The sequence below is a fragment of the Hippopotamus amphibius genome, chromosome 16 (assembly GCF_030028045.1).
Source record: "Hippopotamus amphibius kiboko isolate mHipAmp2 chromosome 16, mHipAmp2.hap2, whole genome shotgun sequence".
Classification (NCBI taxonomy): Eukaryota; Metazoa; Chordata; class Mammalia; order Artiodactyla; family Hippopotamidae; genus Hippopotamus; species Hippopotamus amphibius.
The window spans coordinates 29,283,600-29,306,098 of record NC_080201.1 but is presented as its reverse complement, the minus strand read 5'-3'; the positions used below and the strand labels follow the sequence as shown (position 1 = coordinate 29,306,098).

At 44.8% G+C, this 22,499-nt stretch overlaps 1 protein-coding gene across 2 annotated transcripts in view; it reads left to right on the top strand.

Moving 5' to 3' along the window:
* The window catches only part of LOC130838480 (liver carboxylesterase-like), a 39,750-nt gene extending 17,980 nt beyond the window's left edge, over positions 1–21,770 (top strand). For both annotated transcript variants that reach the window (XM_057711634.1, XM_057711633.1), the window contains exons 8-14: positions 7,299–7,337; positions 13,956–14,096; positions 15,746–15,826; positions 16,098–16,245; positions 20,135–20,266; positions 21,254–21,326; positions 21,587–21,770. In XM_057711634.1, coding sequence (XP_057567617.1) covers positions 7,299–7,337; positions 13,956–14,096; positions 15,746–15,826; positions 16,098–16,245; positions 20,135–20,266; positions 21,254–21,326; positions 21,587–21,770 — 798 coding nt within the window. The remainder of the gene's footprint in view (positions 1–7,298; positions 7,338–13,955; positions 14,097–15,745; positions 15,827–16,097; positions 16,246–20,134; positions 20,267–21,253; positions 21,327–21,586) is intronic.
* The last annotated feature ends 729 nt before the right edge of the window (positions 21,771–22,499 follow it).

Below are 22,499 nucleotides of genomic sequence, written 5' to 3'. Positions count from 1 at the left end.
TAAAGTTTTCTGCATACAGATCTTTTGCCTCCTTAGGCAGGTTTATTCCTAGGTATTTGATTCTTTTGGTTGCAATGGTGAATGGGAGAGTTTCCTTAATTTCTCTTTCTGCTCTTCCGTTGTTAGTGTATAGGAATGCAAGAGATTTCTGTGCATTAATTTTGTATCCTGCTACTTTACTAAACTCATCAATGAGTGCTAGCAGTTTTCTGGTAGAGTCTTTAGGGTTTTCTATATATAGTATCATGTCATCTGCAAAGAGTGATAATTTTACTTCTTCTTTTCCAATTTGGATTCCTTTAATTTCTTTTTCTTCTCTGATTGCTGTGGCTAACACTTCCAAAACTATGTTGAATAACAGTGGTGAGAGTGGACACCCTTGTCTTGTTCCTGTTCTTAGAGGGAATTCTTCCAGTTTTTCTCCATTGAGAACAATGTTGGCTTTTGGTTTGTCATATATGGCTTTTATGATGTTGAGGTAATTTCCTTCTATGCCCATTTTCTGGAGAGCTTTTATCATAAATGGATGTTGAACTTTGTCAAAAGCTTTTTCTGCATCTATTGAAATGATCATATGGTTTTTATCCTTCAATTTGTTGATATGATGTATCACGTTGATTGATTTGCGTATATTGAAGAATCCTTGCATCCCAGGGATAAACCCCACTTGATCGTGGTGTATGATTTTTTTAATGTGCTGTTGCAGTCTGTTAGCTAGTATTTTGTTGAGGATTTTTGCATCTATATTCATCAGTGATATTGGTCTGTAGTTTTCTTTTTTTGTGACATCTTTGCCTGGTTTTGGTATCAGGGTGATGGTAGCCTCATAGAATGAGTTTGGGAGTGCTCCGCCTTCTGCAATATTTTGGAAGAGTTTGAGAAGGATAGGTGTTAACTCTTCTCGAAATGTTTGATAGAATTCGCCTGTGAATCCATCTGGTCCTGGGCTTTTGTGTGTTGGGAGATTTTTAATCACTGCCTCAATTTCTGTACTTGTGATTGGTCTGTTCATGGTTTCTATTTCTTCCTGGTTCAGTCTTGGAAGATTGTATTTTTCTAAGAATGTATCCATTTCTTCCAGGTTATCCAATTGATTGGCATATAGTTGCTTGTAGTAGTCTCTCATGATCTTTTGTATTTCTGAGGTGTCCGTTGTGACTTCTCCTTTTTCATTTCTAATTCTGTTGATTTGCATCTTCTCCCTTTTTTTCTTGATGAGTCTGGCTAATGGTTTATCAATTTTGTTAATCTTCTCAAAGAACCAGCTTTTAGTTTTATTTATTTTTCTTATGGTTTCTTTCCTTTCTTTTTCATTTATTTCTGCTCTGATCTTTACGATTTCTTTCCTTCTGCTCCCTTTGGGGTTTCTTTGTTCTTCTTTCTCTAGTTGTTTGAGGTGTAAGGTTAGGTTGTTTATTCGATCATTTTCTTGTTTCTTAAGGTAGGACTGTATTGCTATAAACTTCCCTCTTAGAACTGCTTTTGCTGCGTCCCATAGGTTTTGGGTTGTTGTGTTTTCGTTGTCATTTGTTTCTAGATACTTTTTGATTTCCTCTTTGATTTCTGTAGTGATTCCTTGGTTGTTTAATAGTGAATTGTTTAGCCTCCATGTGTTTGTATTTTTTGCAGTTTTTTTCCTGTAATTGATATCTAGTCTCATGGCGTTGTGGTCTGAGAAGATGCTTGATATGATTTCAATTTTCTTGAATTTGCTGAGGTTTGATTTGTGACCCAAGATGTGATCTATCCTGGAAAATGTTCCGTGTGCACTTGAGAAGAACGTGTAGTCTGTCGTTTTTGGATGGAATGTCCTATAAATATCAATTAAGTCGAGATGGTCTAATGTGTCATTTAAAGCTTGTGTGTCTTTATTTATTTTCTGTTTGGATGATCTGTCCATTGATGTAAGTGGGGTGTTCAAGTCTCCCACTATTATTGTGTTACTGTCGATGTCCCCTTTTATAGCTGTTAGCATTTGCCTTATGTATTGAGGTGCTCCTATATTGGGGGCATAGATATTTACCATTGTGATATGTTCTTCTTGGATGGATCCCTTGATCATTATGTAGTGCCCTTTCTTGTCTCTTTTAATAGTCTTTACTTTCAAGTCTAATTTGTCTGATATGAGTATTGCTACTCCAGCTTTCTTTTGACTTCCATTTGCATGGAATATCTTTTTCCATCCCTTCACTTTCAGTCTATATGTATCCCTTGGTCTGAAGTGGGTTTCTTGTAGGCAGCATATAGAAGGGTCTTCTTTTTGTATCCATTCAGCCAGTCTGTGTCTTTTGGTTGGAGCATTTAATCCATTTACATTTAAAGTGATTATTGACATGTGTGTTCCAATTACCATTTTCTTAATTGTTTTGGGTTTGTATTTGTAGGTGTTTTCCTTTTCTTGTGTTTCCTACTTAGAGAATTTCCTTTAGCACTTGTTGTAAGGCTGGTTTGGTGGTGCTGAATTCTCTTAACTTTTGCTTGTCTGGAAAGCTTTTGATTTCTCCCTCAAATCTGAATGAGATTCTTGCTGGGTAAAGTATTCTTGGCTGTAGGTTTCTCTCTTTCAGGACTTTCAGTATATCCTGCCATTCCCTTCTGGCCTGCAGAGTTTCTGTGGAAAGGTCAGCTGTTATCCTGATGGGTTTTCCCTTATATGTTGTTTGTTGCTTTTCTCTTGCTGCTTTTAATATTTTTTCTTTGTGTTGAATTGTCGTTAGTTTGATTAATATGTGTCTCGGTGTATTTCTCCTTGGGTTTATTCTGTATGGGACTCTCTGTGCTTCTTGGACTTGGTTCATTATTTCCTTTCCCATGTTGGGGAAGTTTTCCACTAGAACCTCTTCAAATATTTTCTCAGACCCTTTCTTGTTTTCTTCTTCTTCTGGGATGCCTATAATTCGAATGTTGGTACGTTTAAGGTTATCACTGAGGTCTCTGAGGCTGTCTTCTAGTCTTTTTATTTTTTTATCTTTTTCCTGCTCTGTGGCGTTTATTTCTTCCATTCTATCTTCCAACTCACTTATTCGTTCTTCTGCCTCAGTCATTCTGCTGGTTAGAGCATCTAGAGTATTTTTAATTTCAGTTATTTTGTTATCCATTGCTGTTTGTTTTTCTGAGTTCTTATGAACTGTTTCTTGTACTTTCTCTAATTTGTTATCGAGATTTTGTATCATTTTTACTATCATTACTCTAAATTCTTTTTCAGGCATTTTTCCTATTTCCTCCTCATTTATTTGGTCTTGTGGGTTTTTTTCCTGCTCCTTTGCCTGCATGGTGTTTCTTTGTTTCCTCATGGTTGTCCAAGTTTTTGGGGTTGCTTGTCCTGGTGATAGAGGTGTTTATAGAAGACTGTCCAAGCCTCAGACTAATGTCCAAGTATTGGATTAGACGAATATTCAGTCTAGGAAACACATACATGTATAAGACACACAATTATTGAATCCGTTAGGACATAAGGCTCTAGAAAGACCTGACAGAACCCCAGTGTGCTATCAGATATTCAGAGAGAAACCCAGCAGAAATTGACAACTGAAACAGAACAAATCAGAGACAAAAGCAAAAGCAAACAAACAACAAATAACACCCTACACATACAAACATCAATCCAGGGAGATTTTGTAAGCTAGGATCAAATATAGAAATGAGCTGGAGTACCACCAGAGAGAATGGAGATTCTCAGAATGTAATTAGACAACTGTACTAAGAACTAAGATAAAGACAAAAGCCTAATATTAATACCAAGGCAGTGCATCATCTGGAGAATAGAGCAAGGAGTCTGAGCAGACCGATAGTGTTGCTTATAAGTATGTTAAGATAAAATACACTTAAAATGGCTGGAAGAAAGGGGAACAGAAGAGCGTAATGTGGTTGGAAATATGCAAAGAAAAAGAAAGGAATAGAAGTGTATAAAAGAAAGGGATGAAAGGAAAGTATGAAAGATATTTTGTCCGTACTACCAAAAACTTAGCTAGATATAGAAGTATTTTAAAAGGCAAAAAAAAAAAAAAAAGAGTAAAAAATATCCTTATAAAATTATGTTGTAAAACTTGTAGATCCCTTAGGGCTAAGATCGTATTTAATAAATCAAAAAAAAAAAAAAAAAATCCAGAACTGATCCCCGAATGGACCAGTTCAATAGGTATTGATACTACTATTTCTGTTTCCTTAGCGTCTCAGCTGTAAGTGTCCTTTTCCTTGCCTTGGGTTTTTTTTTTTGCGTTATTCTGTGACCAGCAGAGGTTCCTTTATTGTTCGTCTGTAAGCCTCGGTGTGTGGGGAGGGAGAGGGTGCAATAGTGGCTCCTTCTCCTGGGAGGGAGTGAGCAGTGGCGCACTGTTGCTTCAGTCAGGCTTGGAGGTGCCTGTTGCAGAGGGCGCTGGTGGCTCAGGCGTACACAGAAAGTCTTAGAGTTGGGCCTCTCTTGGGGTTTTTTCTTTTTGATGCTGGTTTTTTTTTTTTTTTTTTTCTCTCGGCAGCCTCCCTGCTGCTGGCGTTGCAAGGAGTTTTAATCTAGCCCCGCCCGAGCGCCTGAGGGTGCTTGTTATCCCTGAGCGCCTTATGTGGCCCGGCAGGGCGTCTCTCCGCTGCCTGTTGCAGAGGCGCAGAAAGAGAGAGAGAGGCTATGCGCGCGGCTCCTCCCCCCCCCGCCCGGGAGCCTGCAGCCTCCAGCCGCCATCATGGCCGGGCAGCTCTCAGGGATCGGCACTCCTCTCCGCGGACCTCCTCCCTCCTGTCCTCTCGGTCCGTCACCCTACCGGCAACAATGTTTCTCCCCCTGAACCAGCTCTCCGGTTCCCACGCTCCCGCTCCTGGACCCTCCGTTCAGCCGCGGATCGATGTCTCGGTCCGGGAACGCTGAGCTGCACTGCGGACCCTCCATATGTTTCTCACTCCCTCCCGTCTGCCACAGCTCCGCCGCTTCACCCTCTTTGAGCCCTCGTAGATGCCTCCCTACCGGCTATGTCAGGTTCTCCGCAGCCCTTTCCGGTGTCCGAGGCCGTCTGCTGGTGTTCAGCTGGTTCTCTGTGGGAATGACTGTGTCCTTCCGTGCATTCCCATTGCATCTGTGGAGAGGGATGCACTCCATGTCTCTCTACTTCGCCGCCATCTTTTTCTCCCCCAGTTTCTAGATTTTTAAAGACTCTGCCTCAGTTGTGTTTCTAGGAAAACTATACATCAACCCATTAATCCATCCAATCATCCATCTATTTATTCATCTATCTCATTATTCCTCTATCCATCCACCAATCCATCCACAACTTTTCATTCATCCATTATTAATTATCTATACATCATCCAGCCACCACTGTCTTCATTCTGTCATCCATCCCTCCAAAATCAGTGATCCATCCATCAATAGTCTGCTAGTTATCATCCATCTATCCACTCATGCATCTAATTCACCAGTACTCCATGTACTGACCAACTTCATCCATCCCCGTATCTGTGCTGGGGGTGGGGGGTGGGGGTGGACATGGTAATAGGGAGGGTGATGCAAAACATGAATCAGATACACAGTCCCTGCTCACAAGGAACTCTCCAAGGAGAGACACACCCATATACTTTGTGGGTTATGTGGCGGGAGTACAGAGAGGGGGAGCATTCGTTACACTAAGCAGGGATGCTTCACAGAGAAGGCGACACGTGAGGCTTCATGGATGACTGTGGCAGTGTGTCATCACAGAGAAGCTACCTCAGGACAGACACCCAGAAATACGGCATCTGGGCCGATGGAAACTATTCTGTCTGTGGGGGAGGGTTTGAAAGTGAGCCCAGAGTAGCCTGAGCACCTGGGCTGTCTGGACTCCTGAGGGTATTCCTGGATTGCCCAGAAACAAGCCTCTAGCACTGAACTCAGCTCTTTTTCCAGCATGGTCTTGGGACTTAGATCCTGATTTCTCAGGCTCACATAACACGGCCAACATGTTCAAAAACTGAAAGTGCAACTGCTTTTTAATATTTATTTACTTATTTTGGTTGCACCGGGTCTTAGTTGCGGCAGGTGGGCTCCTTAGTTGCAGGAGGTGTGCTCCTTAGTTGCAGCACGCAGGCTTCTTAGTCATGAAACGCAGGCTCCTGAGTTGCGGAATGCAAACTCTTAGTTGTGGCATGCATGTGGGATCTAGTTCCCTGACCAGCGATCCACCCGGGCCCCCTGCATTCGGAGTGTGGAGTCTTACCCACTGCACCACCAGGGAAGTCTGACCACTGCTTTCTGATGCCTGGAAAAAGGTAAATTTTATTTCAGCACTTCTCCATGTAGCACAGAAGATCCAGCTTATAGGGGGAGAATTGGTGACTTTGGGAAAACCCTGAGAACCTAAGCACTTATAATCCTTCTGAGATTTTGTGAGATCATGTAGAAATGCTTCCATGATATCCTCTCTCCCCAGTATGTGCGCGCACACACACCCCCCCCTGGATTAGGGGCTATAAGACAATGGAAGGACCCTTACTGGGACTTCCTGCATTACTGGTCAGGGCTTTTAGCTACAGTGTAACAATAAAATCAGCACAGTCTTGGTGAACTCACAAGAAAGAGAAGTGTGGGTGTGGTGAATTTCAGTGAGCTTGTATGAGTCAAAATTTTCTAATGCAAGAGGACAAAGCTCATCTCAAAGTGCCTTGAGAAGGAAAAGGAATATGTTGTAACAGAATTTTCAGGTAGCTAAGTGAAAGGTCCAGGAGTTGACTGCTTCAGGCATGTCTGGATTCAGAGGCACATATGCTATTGTTAAGAAGCTGTCTCTATCCCTCCGCTTTTTACCTCTCTGTGTTGGCTTCACTCACAGGCAGATTTGTCCCCTGGGGAGGTTAAAGACAACAACAGTACTCTCAACTTATATCCTATCTGCTTAGAAACCCTCTTTCCCAGTACTTCCAGCAAAAATTTTGGGTAAACGCTATTGACATGGGCACATGTCCATCCCTTAGATAATCCCTGTCTTCAGGGAGATGGTGCCCCTCATGTCACATATAGATGCCTGGAATTGTGGAGTGAGAGTGGGAAAGAGGGGGTCCCCCAAAGGAAAATTGGGGTGTTTTAGCCTGGAGGAACAAGAAGGGGAAATGGAGGGCAGGGCAGGCACAAACAGCAGTCCTCTCCAGAGCTCTCCTCCCCGTCCCATAGCTACACCTGTGCTCATGCCCAGGGGAGCCTGTGCCCTGCCCACTTCCTTTCAGACCAGCCAGGGGGGCACCAGGAGGGAGAACTTGATACCTTTGGCGCACAGCTCACAAAGGTCAGCTTTTCTCCCAGGAAGCCTTCTCACTCACAACCTCTGTCTTTGTCTTCACAGAAATTTTTCACTCTTGATTTGCTTGGAGACCCCAGAGAGGTAAGGACTTTTGGTTTCTTGACTATAGGTTTCAAGTCTTTAAGCTCCACTTACATATGAATGAAAGACTTCTCCCTTGTGAAATCATAGTAACTCCTTGCGTTTACCCTGTTGAGGCCCGGAAAGGCACAGAGTATTGCCTGGATGGCACAGAGAGGAGGATCAATCATATCACTAGAACCCATTCCCCCAACTCCCAGTGCGGTGCTCTCCATCATCAACTCTGTGTCCCCTGGACCTAACTACCCCTCACCTTGTTTACATTTCTAAAACTGCCCTGTTGGGAGAAGGCTGGGCTAGAAACTTCCACTGTGGGGAGTGGAGAGAACTGGGCAAGGGGCTCTTCAGGAGCCTGCATGAGGAACCCAAATCTTCTCCAGGGAAGCTGCAGGGGTGACTGGCGGGGCAAATCACACTATGTGCAGAGCTGTGAGGAAGGCAACCATGAATCTCAGTCCTGAGGACACCACCCTCCTCCCAGCCACGCAGGGAACTGCAACAGCAGCCTCCCATCTCCTTCCTCCCCTCCCACCTTCCAAAGCTTTGCCAGGTTCCCATGGCGTTACCTCTGCAACATCTTACATCCTGGCCTCTCTGCTCTCTCCCTGGGGAGAGTAACATTTACCTTAAAAGGTGTAGAGAGGATTAAATGAGATTCATTCAATCACTCAACAAAGATTTTTTTTTTTTGAAGTATAGTTGATTTACAATGTTGTGTTGATGTCTGGTGTACAGCAAAGTGAATCAGTTATACATACGTATACATATTCTTTTTCATACTCTTTTCCATTTTGGTTTATTATAGGATATTGAATATAGCTCCCTCTACTACACAGTAGGACCTCATTGTTTATCTATTTTATATGTAGGAGTTTTTATCTGCTAATCCCAAACTCCTAATTTATCCCTCCCCTATCCCCTTCCCCCTTTGGTAACTATAAGTTTGTTTTCTATGTCTGTGAGTCTGTTTCTATTTTGTAAATAAGTTCATTTGTGTCATATTTTAGATTCCACATATAAGTGATATCATACTGTATTTGTCTTTCTCTTTCTCACTTACTTCACATAGTATGATAATCTCTGGGTCCATGCATGTTGCTGCAAATGGCATTATTCCATTCTTTTCAATGGCTGAGTAATATTCCATTGTATGCCTATATATACCACATCTTCTTTATCCATTCCTCTGTCGCTGAGTATTTAGGTTGCTTCCATGTCTTGGCTATTGGAAATAGTGCTGCATGAACATTGAGGTGTGTGTATCTTTTTGAGTTAGAGTTTTCTCTGGATATATGCCCAGGAGTGGGATTGTGGGATCATATGGCAGCTCTATTTCTAGTTTTATAGGGAACTGTTCTCCATAGTGACTGTACCAATTTACATTCCCACCAACAGTGTAGGAGGGTTCTCTTTTCTCCACACCCTCTCCAGCACTTTTTATTTGTAGATTTCTTTAATGATGGCCATTCTGGCACTATAAAGTAGTGCCCCATTGTAGTTTTGGTTTGCATTTCTCTAATAATTAGCGATGTTGAGCATCTTTTCTTGTTCTTATTGGCCATTGTATGTCTTCTTTAGAGAAATGTCTATTTGGGTCTTCTGCCTTTTTATTTATTTATTTATTTTTGATTGGGTTGTTTGATTTTTTGTTATTGAGTTCTATGAGCTATTTGTATATTTTTTGAAATTAAGCCCTTGTTGGTCACATCATTTGCAAATATTTTCTCCCAGTCCGTAGGTTGTCTTTTTGTTTTGTTTATGGTTTCCTTTGCTGTGCAAAAGCTTATAAATTTGATTAGGTGCCATTTGTTCATTTTTCCTTTTATTTCTAATGAATTTGGAGATTGACCCAAGAAACCATTGTTTGGATTTATGTCACAGTATGTTTTGCCTATGTTCTCTTTTAGGGGTTTTATGGTGTCATATCTTGTATTTCAGTCTTTAAGCCATTTTGAGTTTATTTTTGTGTGTGGTGTGAGGGTGTGTTCCAATTTCATTGATTTACATGTGGCTGTTCATCTTTCCCAGCACCACTTGCTGAGGAGACTCTCTTTTCTACATTGTGTTTTCTTGACTCCTTTGTCGAAGATTAATTGACTGTAGGTGTGTGGGTTTATTTCTGGGATCTCTGTTCTGTTCCATTGATCTATAAGACTGTTTTTGTGCCAATATCACACTGTTTTGATTACTGTAGCTTTGTAGTATGATCTGAAGTCTGGGACTGTTATACTCCAGCTTTTTCCAACAAGATCTGTTCTTTGTCCAACAAAGATTTAATTAGCACTTTACTGTGTGCCAGGACCAGATTTATGAGCTGGGGATATAGCAGTGAAATAGGCCATGCAGAAACAATCGCCTGCCCCCTTTGGAGTGAGGGTGGCAGACAATAGACAAGCAAACATGTAGTATGTTTGATGATGGTGTGTTTGGTGAAAGGAAATGGGGATAATTTGCCAGTGGGTTGAATTTGCAGAGCAGGGTCAGGAACTAGCTGAATGTGAAGGTGACATTTGAGCCAATTCTGAAGGAGGGGAGAAAGCCAGCTGTCAGGAAACTGGAGGAAGAGTGTTCCAGGCAGAGGGAACAGCAAAGGATCTGAGACAGGAGGCCAGTGTGCTGGGATGAGGGGAGAGAACAGGCTTGAGGCTAAAAAGGGAGTAAAAGGTGGAGGTGATCCTTTAAAGGATTTGGATTTTGGTTCCAAGTGAGATGGGAAGTCTTGGGAGGGTTTTGAATAAAGGAGATTTTTCGAAGGGCACTTTGCTGTGGTGAGGTTGATGTAGGGAAGGGGCAGGGCAGCCACAGGGAGACCAGCCGGGGTGCCTCTGCACTGGAATAATCCAGTCCTGGGAACACGGCGGCTTGGACTAAGGATTTAGCAGAGGGGGTGGGGAAAAAGGGTTTGGGCCTGGATATATCTATATATATTTTATTGAACTATAGTTGATTTACAATATTGTGTTAGTTTCAGATGTAGAGCAGGTGATTCAGTTATATACATTTTCTTTTTCAGATTATTTTCCATTATAGGTAATTACGAGATATTGAATATCATTCTCTGTGCTATACAGTAAATCCTTGTTGTTTATCTATTTTGTATGTAGTAGTGTGTATCTGTTAATCCCAAACTCCTAATTTATCCCCCACACTTTCCCGTTTGGTAACCATAAGTCTATTTTCTATGTCTGTGAGTCTGTTTCTGTTCTGTAAAGAAATTCATTTGTATTATTTTTTTTGATTACATATATAAGCTATATCCTGTGGTATTTGTCTCTCTCTGTCTGACTTAGTATGATAACGTCTAGGTCCATGGATGTTGTTGAAGTAATAGCTGATGGGATGTGCTGCTTCACAGCATGTGGGGCGTGAGGAGAAGAGAAGTGAAGCAGGCCCCTGGGTTTTTTGTTTGTTTCTTTGTTTTTGCTTTTGGCCGTGCCATGCAGCCTGTGGGATCTGAGTTCCCTGCCTCAGAGATCAAACCCACAACCTGGGCAGTTAAAGCACAGAGTCCCAACTCCTGGACTGCCAGGGAATTCCCTCCCCTGGGTGTTTTGACCTGAGCAAAGTGATACATGAGGCCCACACAGAGCAGTCACTAGCACCCCCTCTGGACAGCAGCATTTACTGTCCCTCTCACCGTTGCTGGTATCAGTAGGTCCCCACTGGACGCTGCCCTGGACGCCCCCTTGATCAACTAGGACCCTCGTTGTCTCTCTACTGCCCCTCCGCATCCCACGTCCCACGGTGCTGCCAGAGTTCCCCTTGTGAACACAGGCCAGAGCATGCCACCCTCGTCTTGAAAGGCTGACCTTCCTTAGGAGAGAAATCCCCTCACTCATGGAGTTATTCATTCAAAAGGCACCTGCGTCCCTGCTGTGTGCAGGCGTGTGCAGAACACGTGCTGCAGCACATGACCGTGTCTCTAGTCCACGCCCCCGACATTCCTCCAAGCCCAGAGCCCCTGGGGCTTGAGGTTCCCAGGATTAGCACTGCAGTGACACCTCTGTCACTGCTCATGCTATCCCCGCTCTTTAGAAAACGGTTCATTCCCCAGAGCCCACTGCCGATGGTAGGCACCTCCTCTGGTGGCCTCCTGCGTCCTCCTTCCAGAACGAGTTGCTCCTCTTGCTGGCCGCCTGCAGCAGCCCTTTCTGAACTGCACAGCCTTTAGAAGTGAGCCGTAGCGGCACCCAGATCCTTCTCCCGTGTTGTCGGCCACAGTGGATTAGGATCCGGGCCCTTGTCTTGCTGGGTCAGAATCATGTGACAGAACCTCTCCTGTGGGCAGCCAGAGCTGGCCCGTCATTCACTGGTCCTTGCAGAGCAGAAGCAGGTCATGGGAGCCACAGGCTCTCAGAGCCTAGGAATTGTCCACTTCTACCTGCCATCCAGGAGGGGACTGTGCACTTGGGGCTGGTGTCCGTGTGTGGGATCTGTAGCAGCACTGCTAATGAATCAGGTCTAATGTTATTCAGCCCTTTCCAGGTTCCAGTCCCGTGCTCAGCGTTTTGCATGTGTTCAGCCATTTAATCCCCACACCAGCCCCTTTTATAGATGAGGCAGCTGAGGCACACACGGGTGAGACTTCTTTCCCAAGTTACCAGCTGGTAAATGACAGAGCCAGATTTCAAATCCAGAGAGTCTGGCTCCCAAATCCCCACTCTTAATGACCACTGTGACCAAACATGAAATGTAACTATACCCGAAACCAGCTTCCCAGGTGGTGACATGTGAGTCACTTGCTACTTAGTCTGTGGCCATGTCGTTACAGTAGTCCCCCAGTATCCTCAAGGAGTACGTTCTAAGACCCCCGGTGGATGCCCAAAAACTCAGAGTAGTGACCCCTATATACACATACATACCTATGATAAAGTCTAGTTCATAAATTAGGTACAATAAAAGGACATCCGATTGCTAGCCTCACTACTCTTGGGCTTTGGGGCCATTATTAAGTAAATAAGGGTCACCTGAACACAAGTACACAATACCCTGAGAGTTGATCCGGTAACTGAGAGGGCTACTAAGTGACTAAGGGGCAGGAGACCCTGGTGAAAAGAAGAGTCACGTCCCAGGTGGGATGGAGCGGGACAGCTGCAGATTTCATCTTGCTACTCGCTAGGGACCGCAATTTTACAGTTATGAGTTGTTTCCATCTGGAATTTTTCATTTACTATTTTTGGAGCACGGTTGACCTCGAGTGGCTGAAACTGCAGAGAGTGAAACTGATAAGGAGGGACTACTGTATTTTTAATCAAAGGTAAACCTAAGATTAAGACATTTACAAATGCAACGTGAGCTCACTGCTTTTTCTTTCTTTGTGCTGTTCCCCCCTAACGGGGACTCAAGTCTCAGCTTGAGCGCCTTGAATGATGAGGGGCTCACCACCTCCTGAAGCAAACCTCTTATCAATCACAGCCCATGTTTAAACAGAGAGACTCACAGTTGATCATCTGTATTTATTTATTGGCTGCGTTTGGTCTTTGTTGCTGCGTGCAGTCTTTCTCTAGTTGCGGCAAGTGGGGGCTACTCTTCATTGTGGTACATGGGCTTCTTATTGCAGTGGCTTCTCTTTTTGTAGAGCACGAGCTCTAGGCACGCGGGCTTCAGTAGTTGCAGCATGTGGGCTCAGTAGTTGTCACTCGCGGGCTCTAGAGCGCAGTCTCAGTCATTGTGGCGCACCGGCTTAGTTTTCCACGGCATGTGGGATCTTCCCGGACCAGCGCTGGAACCCGTGTCCCCTGCATTGGCAGGCGGATTCTCAACCACTGCGCCACTAGGGAAGTCCCAGTTGATCCTCTTTAGTCATGAACTCTGTATTTGTGGATCCACCTGCTCACAGACATTTGTTTACAACCCCAAATTCAGTACTTGTAGCATTTTGTGGTCGCATGCACATGATACATACGTTTTCATCTGAGATCAAACAAGGAGATACTTTTTGTCTTTAGTTTCATCTTTCATACTATTAACATGTCTTTTTGTGGTCTACTTCGTGTCCCCTTTTGCATTCTTGAGTTTTGTGTTGGCAGTTCTGCTGTTTAAAATAGTCCCCAACATTAGTGCTGAAGGGCTGTCTAGTGTTCCTAAGTGAAGGCAGCCTGGGATGTGTCTACGTGTTGGAGAAGCTCCCCTCAGCATGGGGGACAGTGCTGCTGGCCAAGACGCCAGTGTTAATGAATCATCAATGCAGGGCATCCAGAAGAAAGAAGAGGAAATTTGATGATCTGTCTGTCAGGTTGCTTGGGAAAGTGCTAAAGTAACATCTGTAGTGTGTGACGAAGCCGTGGAGACGAGGGTATGTTTGTGATTTTATGAGATGAAGGTGGCTATAAAAGCATAGTGGACAGCACTGTCGTGAGGCTGACAGCCAAGGAATTTACAGTCACAATACCCAGGGAAGTGAAGATTTGCTCCCCATCACCTGACTACTGCTGGCCTCTGGTCAGAGTTCTGCCCTCTGGGGTCCACAGACTTAGCCCCATTTGTTAGGACCCTGTGTGGCCACTACCCACGGCACACAGGTCTGTGATGCTGGCCATGAGCTCAGACAGGTGGAGGGGGGGAGGTAGATGTGACCTAGAAGGGGAAGCACAGACACTATGCTGCCCTCTTCCCCAGAGCTATTCTTTCCTGCCCCCTGTGCTTGACGGAGTGCTGCTGCCAAAGATGCCTGAAGAGATTCTGGCTGAAAAGAAGTTCAACACCGTTCCCTACATCGTGGGAATCAACAAGCAAGAGTTTGGGTGGATTCTGCCAATGGTGAGAAAGTGCAGGCCTCTTACACTTACCTCCCTGGCCTGTCACATCACCCCTCCCATCTCTGGCCACAGGACCACTCCTTCTACTGACCCCCATCTGGGACCTTCATACATATTCATATTTCTATGGAAACCTTCTCCACGATGGCCCAGCTGTCATCTGGGTGGTGTGGCCTTGAGGACCCATGGCCCCACACACCCTCTGCTGTCCTCCCATCCAAGAATCATGAAATATCGGTGCCAGGAGGGCTGGTAGAGAGATTCATTGGGCAGATGAGAAACCCAAGGCCTAGGAAAGGGAAGGGACTTGGGAGTTAAAGAGTGAGGCCTGGGACCTGCAGCCTCTCCCCTTGGACTTGGTGCTTCATAGTTTCTCCAAAAATTCTGCCCACCCCCCAAGCTCGCCCCTGGCCCCCCTTCTACCCACCCCCCCGCACCCCAAGGTGCTCAGTCATCTAACTAGAAAGATTCAAAGGAGCCTGCTTCCTCCTGAGTTAAAAATGACTTCTAAAGCTAGGAAGGGCTTTACCTTATGCTAAAGATAAACAAAGCCTGACACTAGTTGAAGTGAAAACAGATTTGATTCAGTTACACCATAGCTTTAGGGAAAAGATCCATTGTGAACTGAACCCAAATCCTTGAAAGAAAAGGCTTGGAGCCTATTTAAGGCTGGTGGCGGGAGGAGGGTAATGTCCATGTGACTGGGCCACCTGGATTTGTTAGCTGGCATTTATCTGGAGAAGGAACAAACTTCTCCTGCCTTTATAACAGGAGGCTGTGGTGTAAGTAGAAGTAAGGTGCCCACTGAAGTTCAGCCTTTATCTTCCCACAGGGACTGGGGGAGAGAGAGCAAGAATTAGCCCCTGAATGTTTGCTTTTCATAGAGATGGCTCACTGGTCCTTGAGGAAACAGTTTTGGGTGGTAGATTTACATCTCAAAGGGCAGGCAAAGGTTTTATCATAACAATATTGCTAAAGTAGCTGCTCTAAGAAAGGATTCAGGGACCTACCTGCCTATCACCAGGTTTTGGCTGGAACAAACAGTAAATTTTCCTGGCAGCTCAGGGCTTTTTAAGGGGGCCTGGGGTCATCCTGGGGACGTGGCCTTCAGCTGCTTGTAGCTGTGCTAGAGTCTGGTCAAGTCTCTTAGTGCAGAGTTTTGATGGAATCATTGTGTGCAGAATTCTGCAGTTCTTCAGAATGATTTCAGAGGTGATACCGAAGGACCAAAGCCATAACAGGATTTGGCGCTTTCTCAGTTATCTGACACAGGTGGGGTATTTATGAGGTCTGTGTCCTCTGCCCCAGAGCCCTCCACTTCAACACTAGGCTGGCTGACACCTTCCCTCTCTGTCTCAATGATCATTGTGGGGACTCTAGCCTGATTGTGTGTGCACACACACACACACACACATATATATATAAAGACTGGGACAGTGTCCCTTAACAATTACATTATCCTCTTTGTACTCCTAGACTTCTGGATATAAAACTCCATTTGATTCATTGATTTTGCCCAACTCATCAAAGACTAATGCCCATCAAGACATGACAAAGTGACCTTCGGCCTGCATTGGTTTGGTCTGTTGGTCACTGGTTTTTCCTGCCATTACCTGACGACTGACAATTGCTTAACCTTTGCTTTAACAGATAATGGGCTACCCACTCTCTGAAGGCAAGCTGGACCAGAAGACAGCTACATCACTCGTGTGGAAGTCCTACCCCATCCTTGTAAGAGTCTAGGAGTCATAGGAACTGGCTGAGCCCTAAGGAGGGGCAGAGGCTTGTCCCACATTGCAGAGCAATTAAATGGCAGAATGAAGACTGGGCTGGAGGCTTCTGCTACCATTCTTATGCCTTTCCACCTCACCGCCTGGGGTGGGCAGAAGTGGTTGCACAGGGCTTGAGAGGGTCACCATTGATGCAAGCCTTCCTCCCTGGTTGGAGAAGCCATGCTGTTCACTAGGGCTTGCTGGTCACTTTCACTCTTGATCTATTTCAGAACATCCCTGAGGAACTGGTTCCAGTGGTTACTGACAAGTATTTAGGAGGGACAGACGACCCTGCCAAAAAGAAAGACCTGTTCCTGGACTTGATTGCAGATGGCATATTTGGTGTCCCATCTGTGAATGTGGCCCGTCGCCACAGAGGTGAGTCACAGACACTGGACAGGAGAAGGACACTGACCGCACCAGCTTCTCACTGTATTCTCTCCTAACCCTCAGCTTAGAAAGATATGTGGAAACTCCAAGGTCCATTCCATATGACCTGGGGTGGGACACTGTCCTATTTTGGTTTCTACCAGAAGCAGACTTCAAGAAAAGGATGTAAATACAAATACTTTATTTGGGTGGTGATCCCAGAAAACACCAGTAAAGGAGTGGAGAAGTGACATGAATGGAGAAAAGCCAGTCCACTCTGCACTGTCAAGCAAGTATCCACCATGGGCATTGGAACTGGGGGGCCTTGGGGAAGACATGTCTCAGGGTTATCTATTCCAAGAGAGTGGCAAGAGAGCTGGGGTATTTATCCTCCAACTTTGATGAGTCATTGGTTGAAGTCTGTTCAGGAGGGCAGTTAATTTCCTGGTGCTTTGACCTGCTGCACACATGGGCAGAGTGGTCTCTGGCTGTCAAAGACCTCAGGCAAAGAGCTACAGATGCAGGAGGTGGAACTCAGGCTGGCGTGCCTGGAAGCAGGGATGGGAGAGGCACTGACAGCATCTGCCACAGGGCTCCTCACCTGAATTGAAGTGGTCTGTGGGGCTAGAGGGGAAATCTTGGATATAGGTCTTGGAAGGCCCAGGGTCAGAGCTAGCTGCAAACTAGTTTGTTAACCAGTGGAGCTGGGGGTAGAGTGAGGGCAAGCAAGGGTCAGGAGTGTTGTCTTCTACCAAGAAACCTGAAAGGAGTGAGCAGGGGAGGTGTGGGACAGGTGATCTGGAGAATGATGTCTGTAGCTGGCCTCATTCCATCCCAGTGTGTGCTGGGTCTGTCACAGGACCTTTCAACCTATCCCAAGCCTGTGTGTGTGTTGAGGGGGTGGGGGGCAGGTGGTGAGCTCAGGGATGGATGAGCTCACCCAGACAGGAGGTGTCTCTTTGGGGTGCCTTGTTGAGGTCCTCAAACGACCCTTCATTTTCTAGGATCTATCCTTCACCTAGTGTACAAGGAAGCAAATGGTTCTCTGATCCAGACCACTTTCTCTATCTGTGCTAGAAGGGTTTTAGAATTTGGGACTTTGTAAACCTAATAAAAAGTAGTTACAGCTGACCTACCATGTCCCCCAAATTCCGTACAGTCATGTACAGATGCTGGTTACCAATTCCTCCTCCCTAAGGTCCTGGTGAAACTCTTCAGCCAGGGGCTACCAGGGTCAAATCTGTTCTTTCAGAAACTTGGTCTTGTCTCTTGATACGAGTGGTTTCCTCTTCTTCATTGTCTGGTGGCCCAGCCATCTCCTGGACTTGTGTTTTATCTGAATCTCATAACTGAGTTCGGTGTCTTTTTCACCTGGACTTCCCAGATTTTATCAACATTATTCTTTCCTTTTTAAATTTTTATACTTGTCTTACTTTTTTTTTAAAAAGGAACTTTTCTGAATATAAAATTAATATCTTACGGTTGTAGAACATTTTGAAAATATGGAAACACTTAAAGAAGAAACTAGATATCATTCATAATTCCTCCACCTGGAAGTATCTGCTATAAATTTTTGACATTTTCTTCTATTAATCTTTCCATGTCTTACATGAAATTTAAGTATTAATTTTATATTATATTTATGTTCACCAAATCGTATATTGTAAGCGTTTTCTCAATGTCAACAAAACTCATAAAAACATCCATTATTTCATGGAATAATGCATTAAAATGTACTTTGGTATCCTGTCCTGTTGGAGGTGTAGGCAGGCTGCCCGTACCTGGATGCTACAGAAACAATATGCTCAGCCTCGTGTGCGTAAATCTGTAACTAAATCTCTGATGATTTTCTTAGGATGGTTATTAGAGGTTTAATTGTAGGCTGGGCTGTAGGAGCATTTTCAAGTTCTTGATACATATTATGAAATTACTTTCCAGTGTATTGGAGTGTGAGTTTCTTAATTCTCTCAGTTGAGATACTCAGATTAAAAAATTAAAATAATGCTGCCAATTTCATAAGCCCCTCCTAACCAAAAAAATAAAGAACATCACAGTTTTGAGTATTTTTGATTGGTAGCTCTTTCCTTCCCTCTGGTTTTCTTATTCTTCCTAAATGTTATTATTCAAGTCTGTTCCTCAGTTTCTTTTGAAGACTTGTATTGTGGTTGTAGGAAATATTTAATAAAGAAATATTACTTTTTTCTTAAGTAATGAATATTACTTACTTCATTAATTAATATTACTTGCTTTTAATTAATATTACTTATTAATTAATTAGTTAAATATTTGAGATTTAATAAATCTCAAATATTTAATAAATCTCAGGGGTTTAAGGCAGAAAGTTTAACAAAAGAAAAAGGAGACTATCTTTTGGGCAACACTAAAAATAAGTTCTCTCATTCACAAAAGTACTTTCCTCTCTGATTGGGTTCTAAGTTCTTTTCTAAAACTTTGGAGTGGCAGAGCCAAGGATAAAACCCCTCCTTATAGCAATTTCTGCTTGACCTTGAAGCAACTGTTTGATAGGTGGATTATGGGACCACAGAAGGACTGCTTCTTCCAAAAAACACCTCTTGCTAAACCAAAGAGCAATGACGGGGGTTGAGGGAGGAAATTAAATACATTATTCTACATCCTCCTGTCGGGATCGCATATATTGTCAGACTATGTTGTTGGCAAATATTAAATGATGTGAAGCAATTATTGTAGTCGTATGAAATAACATATACAATATTATCCTAATTTTATATACATAAGTGGGATAAGTGCTAAAATGTTAACAGAGGTTTCTCTGAGCTGTGGGATTATATGTGGTCTATTTCTTCTTATTCCTTTTTTCTGCATTTTCCAAATGTGATACTGTCCCCAAGAAGGGAAAAAGTTGTGATATTTCCCCGCCAGTCTGACTTGGGGCCTGACCCCTCCCCGTTAGAATCACTGGCTCTGGGCGCAGTGATCAAAGCCCAGAACTCCCCAGGCAGGTGGCCCACGCATTAGCCATGAAGGAGCAAGATGGGCAAATGTGCTTACGCCTCAGCAGGAAAACTGACATCTTCTTGGGGCTTAGAGAGGGGGTGGTGAGAGCAGGGGCAGGAGAGAGGAAGAGAGAGGAACTTTCCCTTCCTTAGCCCCTTCTCCCTCTGCCGTGACCTTAGCACTCCCCGAGAAAGCAGGAAGCAATACATGTGAGATGGCAGAGAAAAAAGAAATGCTGAATTGCAGTTTCCTGAGACACAAGGAATAGATTGTCCCCTTTCTGCACAGGCTTGTATTTAAATATCGACACTTTCAGACCAGCAGCTTGGATTTCCTTCACTCTTCTTGGAACACATGTGAAAAACACTGGAAATGCTCAAAAATGGGCATAATAGAAGACACCTGTCAGGCTGCAGTATTCTCCAAGGGAATGAAGACTAGCCTGTTAGCAGTGAAACACAGTAGTGTAAAGTGTGTGCATATAGACGTCCTGGTGTGTGAATGCATCGGAAGGGGCTGATGTGAGTGACCCAGTGCCCCCTACAGTTATTTTGGATAGATCTACCCGAGATTTCAACATTCATTCATTCATTTGTTCATTCAGTCTTCACTTATTCATTTAATAAATACGCAGCTCAAATCCCATTCTACCGCCCCCACTATGTACCCTTAAGCAAGTCACGAAACTTTTCCCAAACTCTTTTTCTCTATTGTGCTGATAACCAAGGGCTTCCTGCAGGGACACACAAGATCTGGCACACAGTTGGTTCTCACAATGGGCAGCTGCTATTAATATTGTTGTTGTTTACTCAGGACCAGGCATGCCCCCAATTTCCTGATTGATCACAGCCTCCTGGAGACCCTGATACCATCCGGGTGTGCGTCTGCTGAAATGACCTGTGCATGAATCCATGTCTTCCAGATGCCGGGGTTCCCACCTACGTGTATGAGTTTCAGTATCGCCCAAGCTTCTCATCAGAGATGAAACCCAAGACGGTGATAGGGGACCACGGGGATGAGCTCTTCTCGGTCTTCGGGGCTCCATTTTTGCAAGGTGATGGCCTTTGGTGACTACAAACTTGGACTTAGGAGATCTAGGTGCAAGTCTTGATTTGGTGGCCTTGGGCAAATTCCTCCTTCTCTGTAGGTCTTAGTTTCCTGAATTCAGCATAACAGGGTTGAAGGACAAGGGTCCCAACCTCTCTCTTGCTCTAACGTGCATGATGGAGAACGTGTATCCTTGTGCCCTCATCCATGGTCACTCTAAGAATCCCGACCTGGGCATCATCAAGACAGGAGGCAGGTCACCTGCAGGGCCCTGCTCAGGGCTAGAATGCCACCACTCACTTTCCACTCACAAGAGCATATTAAAATATACATGAGAGTAAGGTTAGAATTGCTCTTAACCTTGAATCAGGACTAATATGTGTCTATCCAACTATCTATCTATCTTTAAAATTCACATCTTTTAATATTTTAATATATTTAGGAGTATACTGTATTAAAGAAAGTCTTTTCACAGATGTCTTCAATGTCTTAACCATCAGCAGTTACAGGCAACTTGTGTGTGACACACTCCAAGGCTGTTCATGACACCCAGAGCCTCTGGGCATTTCCTAGTTGGGTGCCTCTTTGGGAACCTTGCAGCTTGGTTATTTTTCAGATTCTGTGAAAATGTGTGTGGGTGAAGGAAATTGAGAAAAGACCCAAAGGAGAGCATCCTGGGAGGTGGAGTTACTGCGGCAGAAACCCTGGGGTGTGGCCCTGCGACCCTGAGAGGGGAGGGGCAGACAGGTGGGCACAGAAGACCAAGGCAGCCAGTGTATGGATGGACTGCAGCCCTTCACTGAGCCCAACCTAGGTCAGTAACTGTCAAGCTTAAAGTGCACACGAATCACCCAAGATCTTCTTAAAATGCAGGCTTTAACTCAGTAGGTCTGGAGTTAAGGGCTCCATTTCTGAATTTCTAACAAGTTCTCAAGTGCTGCTGCAGCCCCTGAACCACACTTTGAGTAGCACTAGCTTTGTCTCCTCCCCACAGATGGTGCCTCAGAAGAGGAGACCAATCTCAGCAAGATGGTGATGAGATTTTGGGCCAACTTTGCTCGGAATGGGTGAGCTGGGGGCAGAGATGGAGCAGGGTGGGGAAGGGGCAGGGCGTGTCTGCTGGGCAGGGGGAGCTTCCAATATGTGATGGTCAAACTCCACACGCTGTGACCTTGACATGAGAGCTTTGTCAGTGGACAGGCTGCCTCCTGTTTCTGGAGGCATAGGAGCCTTTGGCAGAGATGAAGCCAGGGTTCCCTGACAATCTCACAGGGTTGTTGGGACCACACAGTAGCTTTGGGGAATTTCTATTTGATTCTGTTCCCAGGAACCCCAATGGAAAGGGGCTTCCCCATTGGCCAGTGTATGACCAGAAAGAAGGGTACCTTCAGATTGGCGTCACCACCAAGGCAGCCAAGAAGTTGAAAGATGAAGAAGTGGCTTTCTGGAATGAGCTCCTGTCCAAGGAGGCAGCAAAGAAGGCACACCAGTTAAAACATGTTGAGCTGTGAACGGGAGGCCCAGCTGGGGACCCCAGACAGGGGTGTTCTATAGAAGGTGTTTATGGGCCAAAGAGGCATCTTATGTGAAGGCTGGGGAATTATCTGATGGGGGTGGAGGAAGTCACGGAGGGGGATTTTCTGTTTCTGTGGCCTCAATTTTGGAAATACATGTTCTTTTGGAGACCACGTCAGTGTCTTTGTCTGGGGTTGGAATTAAGTCATCCACATTAGCGAGAGAAGGATGAAAGAGGGCACCATTGGCAGGAAGGTGACTCAGGCAGTTCTGGCTTGGCCTCTGGACAGGAAGAGTTCAGCAGGCTGGGCCCTGGCAGGGGCTGAGGGGTACACTGCACCTGCTCCATGTCTCTGGGCCATCAGCAACTCCAGTGAGAGGACGCGGGGGGACCAGAGTGCAGTGTCCCTCTCCTCCATGTGGAGGACACTGTAGATGTGGTGGTAGCACAGACTGAGGATGTACCTGGTGTGGCAAAGGGGGGCTTTCCATGGTGACACTGTGGCACTGCTGTGTGGCCCTTACTGTGCCTTCCACAGGTCTACAATTCTTTCTTCAACTTACACAGTATCCTCGCAGGTCTCTCTGAGGCCATCTCTTCCAACATCTCCTCTGAGACTTTTCTACAGCTTGGACCACAGCACATCCAAGCAGTGACCACCTTAGAGTGAGTCCCTAAAGTGTCACCTGAAAACTCTCTCTTTCTGAATCCATGGGGTGACTTT